Source organism: Rhinopithecus roxellana, chromosome 1, assembly GCF_007565055.1.
Source record: "Rhinopithecus roxellana isolate Shanxi Qingling chromosome 1, ASM756505v1, whole genome shotgun sequence".
Taxonomy (NCBI): Eukaryota; Metazoa; Chordata; class Mammalia; order Primates; family Cercopithecidae; genus Rhinopithecus; species Rhinopithecus roxellana.
The window spans coordinates 79315437-79330510 of NC_044549.1; the positions used below are offsets into that span (position 1 = coordinate 79315437).

Sequence of the window (15074 nt, forward strand, 5' to 3'; positions counted from 1 at the left end):
AATCTATGGATTCATTGCTATATTCATAAGAGTATATAAGAGTTCTTCAAGAAAATATTAAAATTTTATGTTTTCATTCCAGTGTTTAAAAATCATACTAGCACATCCTGAATCATCTTGATAGTCACCTTAATCTGCCATAAAATGCATATTAGTATTTGAGCATAAGAATTGAAAAAACAGACAAAAAAATAAAGATGGCTTTAAGTTAAGTGATGTCTTAATGATTTGACAGCTCAAACAAAAAGATGTTGCAGTCCTATCAGTAAAGAGAAGACGTGGAAGAATTGAATCATCACTTGGCAAAAGGTGGTTTATAAATGCTGAACTCAAGAGAATCTTCACTGTACATTTCACAATAGAAATTCCCGTAAAGTGACAAATTAGTTTCAGGCACATATCACCTATTTCATTAATTGTGTTAAATTGAATTTGAGATTGTTTTGTTTGTAATGTTATTTTATTATTTCTAGGTGAAGATGGAGTCTTGCTCTGTCACCCAGACTGGAATATAATGGTGCGATCTCGGCTCACTGCAACCTCCGCCTCCCGGGTTCAAGCAATTCTCCTGTCTCAGCTTTCCAGGAAGCTGGGACTATAGGCATGCACCACCATGCCCAGCTAATTTTTGTATTTTTAGTAGAGACAGGGTTTCACCATGTTGGCCAGGCTGGTCTCGAACTCCTGACCCCACGTGATCCACCTGCCTTGGCCTCCCAAAGTGCTGGGATTATAGGTGTGAGCCACCACACCTGGCCTGTAATTAATTTTAAATTGTATTTTGGTTTTCTATAACAGCTATAAGCAGCAGATGAGTATATACATATTTAGGCTTCATTATAATATGTATAAATTACATGAAGTTGGAAATGTGAGTGGTTTGTGTCTTTTTGTTATTTTTAATTTTTAATTGACAAATAAAAATTGTATACATTCAAGGTGCAACATGATGATTTGACAAACATATACATTATATAATGATTACCACAATCTAACATATCCATCACTACCCATAGTTACTGTGTGTGTGTTTGTGTTAAGGACTGTTTCCTTTAAAAATAAAGTGAGCATACTACCTAAATTTGAGAAACAAAGCCTTATTATGTTACCTACAGGACGTTTTACTACTTTCATTTCTACCTAATAAAATACACAATAGTATTTAGTATGCAATACTATATATTACCCAATAGTGTAATATACTATTACAGTATGCATACTAGTATTTTAAATCACAAGATAGAAAATAAAATATTTTTTCTCGGCCAGGCACAATGGCTCAAGCCTGTGATCCCAGCACTTTGGGAGGCTGAGCTGGGCGAATCACCTGAGGCTGGGAGTTCAAGATCAGCCAGACCAACATGGAGAAACCCCATCTCTACTAAAAATATAAAACTAGCTGGGTGTGGTGGTGCTTGCCTGTAGTTCCAGCTACTCAGGAGGCTGAGGCAGGAGAATTGGTTGAACCCGGGAGGCAGAGCTTGCAGCAAACCAAGATTGCGCCATTGCATTCCAGCCTGGGCAAAAAGAGCAAAACTCTGTCTCAATAATAATAATAATAATAATAATAATAATAAATACTTTTTTTTTTTTTTTTGAGACAGTCACTCTGTGGACCAGGCTGGAGTACAGTGGTGGGACACCACCATGCCTAATTTTTTGTATTTTTAGTGGAGACGGGGTTTTGCAGTATTGGCCAGGTTGGTCTCAAACTCCTGATTTCAGGTGATCCACCCATCTCGGCCTTCCAAAGTGCTGGGATTACAGGTGTGAACCATTGTGCCTGGCCTGTTTAACCTACATCTTGACAGGTTAACTTTGGTATCATTTAATAGAAGGTACCCAAATTTACTTACTGTTATTAACAATAAGTGGTCAAAATAGGGGATTTTCCTCAAAACAGAATAATTTCACTCATTTAATAAATCTTGGTAAACAATTGAGTCATCAGATGAATTTATTATGCCGAATAAGTCTTTTTCATGTGTTTACTTACATGATAGTCAGCTTCAGGAAGTTTAATGCCAGGAAATAAGTCACTAGTTATTCCATTAAATAAAGGTATATCATGTGATAAAAACTTTGGTTCATTTACATCTTTAATTGATCGAAGAAGCTAAAATTACCCAAAAAGTGCAATGTAAGTTAGTTGCCAGCATTTGCAACCCCACTTCTCCCGCCCCGACCCGACCCGACCCACCGCACCCCCCAGCCAAAAGTCAAAGTTTATTTTACATTGCTTTATGGAATCCCTATAATAAAAAGCCAACACTATGCTTATCGAGCCAAAAAGTCTTCATATTCATATGAAGTATAACAATAACATAACCCAAAAAACTACCATTTCAACCTCATACGAAAAGACAAAGCACACCTCTCAAGTGCCTGTTTGTAGTTCCTGATTAACCTCACTAAAGAAAATTATCTTCCTACTGAAACTTTCACAATGCATATATTTAATACTTACAAGTATATCTTCATTTTCATTCGGGTATTTTAGTTTTAGATTGCCAGCAGCCACTAAAACGGCTTTTACTGCTCGCATTCCATAGTCATAATGAAATTGTGATGAGAGCTGCTCTGAGCAAAGCCTATAGGTCATTACTATTTTCACAGACAGAGGTTTTGCATTCAAAAATCCGTAGGAGTAGAGGGATATTTCTGCTATAAGGGCATAGTTTGGAACCATCATAGCCACTGTTCTAAAAAGAACCTGAAGTATAAAATAAATGAAATATATCATTTACATAAATGAAGCTGTTTTTAAGCTGAGCATAAGCATTCAAGGTGTGGTGTTGTCAAGCTTATTCTCCAAATGCAGCACCTTTTTCTAAACTATAGGTTTTTTGGTAGTACTTTTAATATTTTTATGCAGTTAATATTTTTTTGGATGTCTAAATAAGTTTTGGGAGGGAAATTACAATGTTATGAAAGAAATATCATTTTGAATGGATTATGCTGGGTTTTTTAAATTCACAAACTTACACTCTTAAAAAATATTGGCTGGGGTACAGTGGCTGACGCCTGTAATCCCAGCACTTTGGGAGGCTGAGGCAGGCGAATCACGAGGTCAGGAGATTGAGACCATCCTGGCTACCACGGTGAAACCCCCGTCTCTAATAAAAATACAAAAAATTAGCCAGGCGTGGTGGCATGAGCCTCTAGTCCCAGCTACTCGGGAGGCTGAGGCAAGAGAATCACTTGAACCCGAGAGATGGAGGTTGCAGTGAGGCGAGATCATGCCACTGCACTCCAGCTTGGGCAACAGAGCAAGACTCTGGCTCAAAAAATATAAATAAATAAATAAATAAAATTACCTTAAGATTGTCCGGCAATTCAGAGCGTCCTGCATAACCAGGATTCATGGTAATAGCTACAAAAGCAATTCGGATTGAGCTTAAGTTCTGTCCCTTCAAAAACAAACACATCCAACTTCTGTTGAATGGCTCTCTGAATGCAAAGGATCTGTTGAGCTACCACTGACAACACTTCCAACTCAATTCGATTGAATTCATCAAAGCAAGCCCAAGCACCAGAAGAAGCCAATCCTTTAAAAAACTAAGGACAAAGAAAAAAGGAAAGTGAATTTTTTCTCAGAAAAGGATATCATCTCTTAAAACAAATATCTAACACTTTAAGTCAAAATTGAAAGTTAAATTCAGTAAAAGTTCCAAGGATAAAAACAAGGTCTTTACTCCTAAAATGAAAGTCCAAATAATATTCAAACCACATTCATATGTTTAAACATGAGTTTGCTTCCATTTATCCAATTAGACCTAGCTGTACGTTTGTAACATTTAATATTATTGATTCAGCAATTTAACTACCTTTCCCATTGCTAGATAATCTAGCCCATCAGAACAGTTGAACACCACACACTGTACAGCAAGAGCTTTAGCCAAGTCCTTGGTGGTTTCAGTTTTTCCTGTGCCTGCTGGCCCCTCTGGAGCACCTCCAAGGTTTAAATAGAAAGCACCTATCTGAAATGAAAAATACATGTGAAAAGAAATCCATGCTTAAATTTAAAAAATCAACAGACACTTGTTTACCAAATGGATTTAGTCTGTTCCATAGTTTCAGAGAAGCCATTATATAATTACATTATTCAGTTAATGTTTAGCACAAATTTTTCTAGCTGCTCAAAGAGAAAGCATTTTAAAATGTTCAAAAAAGTGAAAATGTATCAAAACTTCCGTGTCTTCTTACACTTTCATAGGTATCCCATTTGCCTTTAAAAACAAAATCTAGCCTTGTGGGGGTAAAATTGGTTCAGAAAGGTTTTAATTAGAAGTGTTTGTGGAGATGGTTGTGGAGGACAATAATGATACATTCTGGATGGCTCACCGCAAAGAGGGTAAAACACCAGAAAGTGAGATCTATAAATGGCACCCATCATTGGGAAAAGAAACAGATGACTTATTATATAATTTTGTCTATAATTTGCCTGGCTATTGCCTTTTACACTTGGTATGTTATCCATTTTCTACTTACCCATAAAACTGTTCTATATTTCTGATTACCAGTAGTATCACTTTCTACCTTGTATTATACTTAATTACGTACATTCTTTTTTCTCATCAATTAGTCTTTAAGGTGCTTAATGACAATATCAGCAGTATTTTAATTATTCCTGGGTCCCCACAATGACTGGAATAGTGGCTGGAAATTTTTAGAAACATAATTTACAGTCAGCTCTAACTATGGAGTCCATTTCATGAGAGTTTCAAATTTAACTTCTTTTAGAAGAAGTAGGGCTAAGTGACCAAGGCTGTGCATATAAGCGGGGTGGGGGAATAAGAGAACTCTGTACTTTGCTCTTAATTTTGCTATGAACCTAAAACTGCTCAAAAAAAGGTCTATTTTTGCTTTTTCGCAACAGGTTTGCCACCAGAACATAGGTGTCATGAAAACTACCCCTAAAAGCCAAAATGGGAAAGGAAAAGACTCGTATCAACGTTGTCATCATTGGACACGTAGATTCGGGCAAGTCCACCACTACTGGCCATCTGATCTACAAATGCGGTGGCATCGACAAAAGAACGATTGAAAAATTTGAGAAGGAGGCTGCTGGGATGGGAAAGGGCTCCTTCAAGTACGCCTGGGTCTTGGATAAACTGAAAGCTGAGCGGGAACGTGGTATCACCATTGATATCTCCTTGTGGAAATTTGAGACCAGCAAGTATTATGTGACTATCATTGACACCCCAGGACACAGAGACTTCATCAAAAACATGATTACAGGGACATCTCAGGCTGACTGTGCTGTCCTGATTGTTGGTGCTGGTATTGGTGAATTTGAAGCTGGTATCTCCAAGAATGGGCAGACCCGAGAGCATGCTCTTCTGGCTTACATACTGGGTGTGAAACAACTAATTGTTGGTGTTAACAAAATGGATTCCACTGAGCCACCCTACAGCCAGAAGAGATATGAGGAAATTGTTAAGGAAGTCAGCACTTACATTAATTGGCTACAACCCCGATACAGTAGCATTTGTGCCAATTTCTGGTTGGAATGGTGACAACATGCTGGAGCCAAGTGCTAACATGCCTTGGTTCAAGGGATGGAAGGTCACCCGTAAGGATGGCAATGCCAGTGGAACCACGCTGCTTGAGGCTCTGGACTGCATCCTACCACCAACTCATCCAACTGACAAGCCGTTAAGCCTGCCTCTCCAGGATATCTACAAAATTGGTGGTATTGGTACTGTTCCTGTTGGCCGAGTGGAGACTGGTGTTCTCAAACCTGGTATGGTGGTCACCTTTGCTCCAGTCAATGTTACAACTGAAGTAAAATCTGTTGAAATGCACCATGAAGTTTTGAATGACGCTCTTCCTGGGGACAGTGTGGGCTTCAATGTCAAGAATGTGTCTGTCAAGGATGTTCGTCATGGCAACGTTGCTGGTGACAGCAAAAACGACCCACCAATGGAAGCAGCTGGCTTCACTGCTCAGGTGATTATCCTGAACCATCCAGGCCAAATAAGTGCTGGCTATGCCCCTGTATTGGATTGCCACACGGCTCACATTGCAGGCAAGTTTGCTGAGCTGAAGGAAAATATTGATCGCCGTTCTGGTAAAAAAAAACTGGAAGATGGCCCTAAATTCTTGAAGTCTGGTGATGCTGCCATTGTTGATATGGTTCCTGGCAAGCCCATGTGTGTTGAGAGCTTCTCAGACTATCCACCTTTGGGTCGCTTTGCTGTTCGTGATATGAGGCAGATAGTTGCGGTGGGTGTCATCAAAGCAGTGGACAAGAAGGCTGCTGGAGCTGGCAAGGTCACCAAGTCTGCCCAGAAAGCTCAGAAGGCTAAATGAATATTATCCCTAATACCTGCCACCCCACTCTTAATCAGTGGTGGAAGAACGGTCTCAGAACTGTTTGTTTCAATTGGCCATTTAAGTTTAGTAGCGAAAGACTGGTTAACGATAACAATGCATCGTAAAACCTTCAGAAGGAAAGGAGAATGTTTTGTGGACCACTTTGGTTTTTTTATGTGTGTGGCAGTTTTAAGTTATTAGTTTTTAAAATCAGTACTTTTTAATGGAAACAACTTGACCAAAAATTTGTCACAGAATTTTGAGACCCATTAAAAAAGTTTAATGAGGAAAAAAAAGGTCTATTTTTAAAAATAAGTAAACCACAAAATGGTAAATATTTTTTATTTTATTTTAAAAATCCAAGAGAGACAGCTAGTGTAAAAAATGCAATATCAGTGATACTTCATCCATTTTATTTTATTTTTTGAGACAGGGTCTCACTCTATTGCCCAGGCTGGAGTGCAGTGGTGAGATCTTGACTAGGTGCACCTCTGCCTCCTGGGCTCAAGCAACCTTCCTACCTCAGCCTCCCGACTAACTAGGACTACAGGTGTACGCCACCACACTCAGTTTATTTTTTGTATTTTTAGTAGAGAAGAGGTCTCACTATGTTGCCCAAGCTGGTCTCAAACTCCTGAGTTCAAGCAAGCCTCCTGCCTTAGTCTCCCAAAGTCCTGGGATTATAGGCGTGAGCTACCACACCTGGCCTATCTATTTTAAATTTATAATGGATGCCATATTGTTAATGCCCATTAACTTGATTGCTGAAAACCTCGGGCTCTTCCTTTTCAATTTTAAGAAAATGTTCACAAACATGTTCCCTTTATTATGAATAATAAATATATTAGGAGAGTTTTTCTCAATGTCTAGTGTTGTATTCAAGCATTTAACATGATTCCGGGTGGGCACAGTGGCTCACACCCGTAATCCCAGCACTTTGGGAGGCATAGGCAGGTGGATCACTTGAGGTCAGGAGTTCAAGACCAGCCTGGCCAACATGGCGAAACCCTGTCTCTACTAAAAATACAAAAATTAGCCAGGTGATTACAGTGGCATACGCCTGTAATCCCAGCTACGTGGGAGGCTGAGGCAGGAGAATCACTTGAACCTGGGAGGCAGAGGTTGCAGTAAGCCAAGATCACACCACTGTACTCCGGCCTGGGTGACAAAGTGAGACTGTCTCAATTAAAAAAAAAAAAAAGGTGACCTGGTGGGGTGGCTCACACCGGTAATTCCAGCACTTTGGGAGGCCAAGGTGGGCGGATCACCTGAGGTAGGGAGTTTAAGACCAGCCTGAATAACATGGAGAAACCCCATCTCTACTAAAAATACAAAACTAGCTGGGCGTGGTGGCGCATGCCTGTAATCCCAGCTACTCAGGTGGGTGAGGCAGGAGAATTGCTGTGCGGATCACCTGAGGTAGGGAGTTTAAGACCAGCCTGAATAACATGGAGAAACCCCATCTCTACTAAAAATACAAAACTAGCTGGGCCTGGTGGCGCATGCCTGTAATCCCAACTACTCAGGTGGGTGAGGCAGGAGAATTGCTTGAAGCAGGGAGGTGGAGGTTGTGGTGAGCTGAGATCCCGCCATTGCACTCCAGCCTGGACAACAAGAGCGAAACTCCTTCTCAAAAAAAAAAGGTGTTGAATATGATTCTGATTTTTACAACTCAAAGTTGTTAACCTCCACCTTACAAGCATATCACAGCTTCTGACTTCACAGAGGTAACAGACATGACATCCTATCTTGAATTCATCTGCTCAACAAATATTTAGGGATAACTGTGTCCTTGTTCAGCACTAGAGTAAAGAACAAGACAGACATAGTCCCTGCCCACAGGCAGCTACCCAATAAAGAGTTTGGTGAAATCTTTTCTCCTAGACCCCATTGTTGCCCTACCCAAAGCCCCTTTACCCAGCCATTGCATTCATCCATTTGCTGTGTCAGTTGCAAATAGTTCACAGCTGCTCTTTTCTCCTTATCAGCAAGAAAATGCCTGAAAGCTTACTCATATCCCTGCCCCAGGGGTGACCCTTAGTCAACGACATTAAACAGGTACAAAAGCCAGACCCCGCTGGCTTTGAAGTGGAATAACTCATGCCATTCATGCTTCAGAGCACCCTGTGAGATCAGGCTGCAACTGTACGTCTCTTGAAACCACATCTTTGCTTAGCTTTTTACTGTCCCATCCTGCTGTCCTTGTTTCCCTACAGGTTTTTACTAAGAACATTACCTAATCCTTTGCTCAAGAATTGCCACTTCATTTCTGTTTTAAGAGAACTCATTCGAAGACACTTTAATTTCACTTACTCAGCACAGGTAGAGTGGTACTTCTTGATGCTCCTTCTCAATTCCCATAGGTAGGGTTGCCAGATTTAGCAAATAAAAATACAGAATGCCCAGTTCAGTTTTATTTCAGAAAAACAGCCAGATCCAGTGGCTCACGTCTGCAATCCCAGCACTTTGGAAGGCTGAGGCAGGCAAATGGCTTGAGCCCAGGAGTTCAAGAACAGCTTGGGCAAGCAACATGGCTGAAACCCCATCTCTATTTAAAAAAATACAAAAATTATCCAGGTGTGGTGGCATCTGCCTATAGTCCCAGCTACTTGGGAGGCTGAGGTAGGAGGATCTCCTTGAGCCCAGGAGGCAGAGGTTGCAGTGAGCCATGATGGCACCACTGTATTCCAGCGTGGGCAGCAAAGTGAGATTCTGTCTCAGAACAAAACAAAGCAAAACAAAAATTCTATTACAGTGGTTAGCTAGTCAGGTATGAGCAGAGCCGGAAAGCGCTCCCCACCCCACACACACCAGGAAAGTCCGGTGACCACCAGTTGATGGTCAGGGGTTGTTAACTGTCTCTCTGAAGTAATAATTGGTCACAGCTGATGCCAGGGATGGGCCGTCTCCTAACAAATAGAAAACACCTGAAACTGGTGATCAGCAGCTTCCTCATAAGATCTCAGGAGCTGGGTGAGTGGGGAGAAGTAATGCAAGATCTAGGAAGCATGGCAATGTATAAAAGTCAAAAGGTCAAGCTGCATACTTGATCTCTCAAGTCACCTGCTTGGGCCTCCTCAAAGTGTACTTTACTCCCTTTCGTTCCTGCTCTAAAGCTTGTTAATGAACTTTCGCTCCTGCTCTAAACCCTGCCTCAGTCTCTTTCCGCCTTATGCCCCTCAGTCGAATTCTTTCTTCTGAGGAGGTAAGAATTGAGGTTGCTGCAGTCTCGTACTGATATAGATATGCTCCACAGGTAACATATTTTGGTCTCATGTGACTTGGGTAATTTTCACGGCTACCATTCAGATAAACAATGAATAATTTATTAGTGTAAGTATGTCCCATGCAATATTTGGGACATATTTACTTATATGAAAAAATTATTTGTTGTTTGTCTGAAATTCAAATTTACCTGGGAATCCTGTATTTTATCTAGCAACCACATTCCCAGGGTTTTTATAGTTACAGCTCTGTCTTCCATAGCTTCAGTTCTGGATCTCAGGTCTCAGCACCACACCCATACATTTCATCTCTCCATCCTATTTAACAGCACTAATTTGGTGTCCTAAGGCCCAAATGTACTTTCCTCATCTTCCTGTCATCTCTCCCAAGACTCCACTGCAAAAACTGATACCATTTTCCAAAGCTCCAGTTTAGTCATTATATTGTCAATACTTCCCTTTTTCTAATTACCCCCAATCAGAGTGACTCACAATTTTCATACGGTAAAATGTCTTGTATGCTACAAAAGCACCCAGAAATAAATATTCATTATTATAATTTTGCATAAAGAGAATTTGGGATTAGAAAGGGATAACTGTATTCAACTACTGCAGGTAAGACAAGTGAGAAAAGATGTCGTTACAGCAAAAAGTAATTGTTAATGTGTGAATTAAGATAATTTAAAAGCATACCAACGTTCTGTAACACCTGTCAGTTAGAGGTGTAATGACAAGTCGAGGTGAGTTACCAAGATATTCATAAGCATATTTTACATTGCAATTAATGATACGAACTCGGGCATTCTCATTTTCCCAATAATATCGGAGCTGAGCAAGCCACTGGAAATCTGTATCATGTGAGACACCTAGAAAAAATAAGGTAAAATAAGACACATGATCCTTACATGGAAATAATTTTTGAAATAAGTATTTTATCTTTTATAACAGCAAATATTAAAAAATAATTCATGTTTGCCAACTTATAAAAAAGATTGTGTTAAAAAAATTCTGTTGAGAGAAAAATACATATAGTACAAGTCTTTGTTTCCAGATGCTATCAACATTTTATCTTTAAAAATCAAAGAAAAAGTCACCTACCCATTTCAATCATGTCCATGACCACATCTCTAGCATGGACATCAATAGTAACCAAAGCCCCCAGAGTGGTCCTGGTCTGCTTAGACAACTTTCCCCTTACCAGCTCTACAATCGCATTCAGTTGGTTCTGAAGTTCCTTATAATACTTCTTTAATCCCTACAAAATAAAAAAAGGCAATCTAATTGATGTCATATCATACTTAAAACATGTATTTTTATATATTTAGCCTTTTATAAAACAATTCTGACTTCTTAATCTATCTCAATATGGAAATGAGTCCAAGCGTGGTGGCTCATGCCTATAATCCCAGCATCTAGGAGGCTAAGATGGGAGGATCTTCTTTTTTTTTGAGACAGAGTCACTGTTGCCCAGGCTGAAGTGGCAGGATCTCAGCTCACTGCAAACTCCGCCTCCTGGGTTCAAGTGATTCTCCTGCCTCAGCCTCCTGAGTAGCTGGGACTACAGGCATGTGCCAGTAGGTCTGGCTAATTTTTTGTGTTTTTAGTAGAGACGAGGTTTCACCACGTTAGCCAGGCTGGTCTCGAAACCCTGACCTCAAGTGTTCCAACCGCCTTGGTCTCCCAAAGTGTTAGGATTACAGGCGTGAGCCATGGTGCCAGGCCCAAGGTGGGAAGATCATTTGAGGACATGACTTCAAGACCAGCCTGGCAAAGCAGAGAGACCCCTGTCTCTATAAAATTTTTTTTAATTAGCCAGATGTGGTGGTGTGTGCCTGTCGTCCTAGCTATTCAGAGGCTGAGGCAAGAGGATAGCTTGAGCCCAGGAGTGTGAGGTTATACTGAGCTATGACTATGCCATTGCACAGCCTGGGTGACAGAGCAAGACCCTGTCTCTAAACACACACACACACGGAGAAATGAATTTTGTGAGTGATTTTGTCTAAGCCCACTAAAATATTAAGAACAAGTTCTCGGGCCAGGTGCAGTGGCTCATGCCTGTAATTCCAGCACTTTGGGAGGCTAAGGCAGGCGGATCTCGTGAAGTGGGGTGTTCAAGACCAGCCTGTCCAACATGGAAAAAGCCCATCTCAACTAAAAATACAAAATTAGCCGGGCATGGTGGCACATGCCTGTAATCTCAGCTACTTGGAACAAGGCTGAGGCAGGAGAATTGCTTGAACCCAGGAGGCGGAGGTTGCAGTGAGCCAAGATCATGCCATTGCACTCCAGCCTAGGCAACAAGATCATAACTCCGTCTCAAAAAAAAAAATAAAAAGAACAAGTTCTCAATGAAGTTATAATTTTAAGATTATATATAGAAACTGACAGATGTATTGTCTTTGCAAACAATAGATAAGCTAACTAAGAAACATGGGATGGGGTCAGGCACTGTGGCTCATGCCTCTAATCCTAATACTTTGGGAGGCTGAAGTGGGAGGATTTCTTGAGGCCAGGAGTTCAAGACCAGCCTGGGCAGCATAGCAAGACCTCATTTCTAAAAATAATAAAATAAAATAAAATAAAACAAAACCTGGAATGAATGATGTTACTTAAAAGCACACAATGCTTTACCTCCGTCCCACCACTTATAACTTCCTGTGTCTCAGATGTCCAGAACATTTGAGAAACACAAAGCACAACTTGGCCAGGCCACTCTCGAACCCAGTCTCTTCTTGCAGATTCTGGATAAGCCTGAACAATTAAAATAAATTTCTAACTTTAAAAGGCTGCATGAGAAAAAATAGCTAAATATCTAGCAATAGAGAAGTGCAATATTTGGTACCTACATAGGCTAGAATATCATATAGTCATAAAATTGTTAAATGACTAAAAGACTCCCTCCAAATTTTGTAATTATTATGTTTTTAAAATATTTATTTATAAAAGAATGGAAAGATAAACACCAACACCAACATGTTAATAACGGGCAGATTTAACTGTTGATTCTTCTGGAAGTTGATTTCTATGTGATTTTTATGTTCCTTTGCTGTGGAGAGTTGTCAAGTTTTCCATATAGAATACCTATTACTTCTATCATAATAAAATACAAAAATTTTAGTAAACTTAAAAAAAACTAGTCAAGGCCAGGTGCGGTGGCTCACACCTGTAATCCCAGCACTTTGGGAGGTCGAGGCAATGGATCACCTGAGGTCAGGAGTTCAAGACCAGCCTGGCCAATGTGGTGAAACCCCCCTCTCTACTAAAAATACAAAAAAAAATTCGCTGGGCATGGTGGCGGGCACCTGAAATCCCAGCTATTAGGGAGGCTGAGGCAGGAGAATCACTTCAACCCGGGAGGCAGAGATTGCAGTGAGCCGAGATCACGCCACTGCACTCCAACCTGGGTGACAGAGTGAGACTCTGTTTCAAAAACAACAACAACAACAAACTAGTCAAATAGATTATGTATATTGATGCCAAGATTTAATTGAAAAGGAGACTATACAATATAGTTAAAAACTGCACTAATAGTGCCCTTGTATTATTTATCCATAGTTTTTCTGAAAACTTATATGACCAGGGCATACAATTTCACAATTATATATTTGTTCAATTATGTACAATTGAACAATCTGTAGTTTTGAATTCAAGGTATACTTTCATTTTTTCTAACACTTTGATATTCAAAATGCATTTAAATGTATTTATGGAGGGAGAGGTTTAATCTTTTTAAAAATAGCTTTTTTTTTTAACAGTAAATGATTTTAGCAGATCTGAACTGTAAATTGAAAACAACTACAGAATGAATTTTGAAGCTGATGCTAATGCAAATTATATTTTCAATAAAATAAGATCATCATATATATAAGAATGTTAAAATAGGATATCAGTATTGTTATAAAATGCTTCTTAGTCATATTTAGAAATAAATGCAAATGATAAGCTGACCTAAGCTTCAAAGAAGGATGAATGGTGACTGAGAGCCATTGCCAGGTTCACAGAAGGTCAATTTCTATACTAATTAAGGAAATACTTTCATGGACAATGGTGGTTCTTTCCTATGTGTTTTAGTTTGCTTTGAATCATAAATAGTAAAAGGAGAGAAAAAGTCAAGATTTGTCTGTAGGAACACTGAAGCTGAACACAATAGCCACCACAAGAAGATGAGCTTCATAGGACTCTCAGTGAAGGAAAAAGAACAGTCACTCACATATAGTGAGTTGCTGAATATAAAGCTTCGATGCCTTTTAAAACTATTCTACTACTTTACAACTGCTCCTTTGTGGTCCTAAAGGCAGAAATACATGTGTTTATCATTCAAGATTAGGTTAATTGAATTAACATAAGTGAGATACATGTAGTGCCAAGTGTTATCTTTCTTTCAAATTTATTACATATCTCCCTTTAATGTTTGTTCATCTTATTTGAGTTCTTAAGTAGTTGTTTAAGTGTAAAATGCAGTACGTGAACTAGGTCATGCATCTACCACTCATATCTGAAGAGAACTGTCCTGCAGATCTGCATGTGCTAATGTGCAGGATTGTTTGCCTATGAAACATATCCACTAGCCTAGCTCATAGCATTTCAATTTTAATATATCTAAAATTGAGCTCTTGATCTTCCCCTAAGCCTCCACAAACCTGCTTCTCCTCCAGGAATCACCCAGAGTAAATGCCACCCATATGTTCAAATCAGAAGCCTAAAAGTGATTTTTGAGACCTCCCCCTGCTTACACTTGTATTCTACAACCAGTTCATCATCAAGACCTGTTGAAATTAACTACAAAATTTATTTCTAATATTCTACTTTGCTCCATATCTTCTGCCATTTGCCTAGTAACAGACCACATCTTTTTTCCTTTATTTTTGGTTTTTATTTTTTGAACCTGAATCTCTGGCAAACCAGCCCACATCATCTTTCATCTGAGCTAATCTGAGTCTCCTAATTTGCCTTCCTGTTTTCACACCTCCACTAATCTATTCTTTATACCATAGCCATAGTGGTATAAAAATATAAATCAGACTATGTCTCTTCCCTGATTAAAATATTTAGATGCTGTTCCATTGCATTTAAAATAAAATGCAAACTCCTAACTGCCTTCCTTTCCAACCTCATGTTACTTTACTCTCCACTCTGCTTACTCTATCCAGACATATTTGTCTTCTTTCAGGATCTCCCAAATCCCCAGTTCTCTCTGATCCCAGGGCCTTTACATAGGATACCTAGATGCTCTCACTTGTTCTTTACCTGGCTAATTCCTACCTATCCTTTGTATTTCAGTTTCAACATCACCTCCTCTAATAGCCTATCACTGGACCTTCCCCCATTCTAAATTATATACCTCTTATTTTTCTCTCTCATAATAACTTTCCTCTTTTATAACAATCATATACTATTATCAATTCATAGCAATATCATTATATTAATAATAATGTTAGAAACAAAGAATTAAAGAAAATAGACGATGTAAAATAGTAAGAACTTTAAGTGTTAATTTACTGGTTTTCAAAACCTCTTAAACAAAGCATTTGC

General features: G+C 39.3%; 1 protein-coding gene and 1 pseudogene across 2 annotated transcripts in view; one reads left to right on the forward strand and one right to left on the reverse strand.

The window, feature by feature from the left end:
- DNAH12 (dynein axonemal heavy chain 12) overlaps positions 1-15074 on the reverse strand; it is a 244273-nt gene that overhangs the window by 144229 nt on the left and 84970 nt on the right. Inside the window, 8 exon segments of the mRNA XM_030926675.1 lie at positions 1997-2116; positions 2468-2713; positions 3318-3380; positions 3382-3558; positions 3828-3980; positions 10236-10408; positions 10641-10797; positions 12174-12293. Coding sequence (XP_030782535.1) covers positions 1997-2116; positions 2468-2713; positions 3318-3380; positions 3382-3558; positions 3828-3980; positions 10236-10408; positions 10641-10797; positions 12174-12293 — 1209 coding nt within the window.
- LOC104660180 lies at positions 4871-6605 on the forward strand (annotated as a pseudogene). Its single transcript, XR_747679.2, has one exon. The product of XR_747679.2 is annotated as an elongation factor 1-alpha 1 pseudogene (transcript).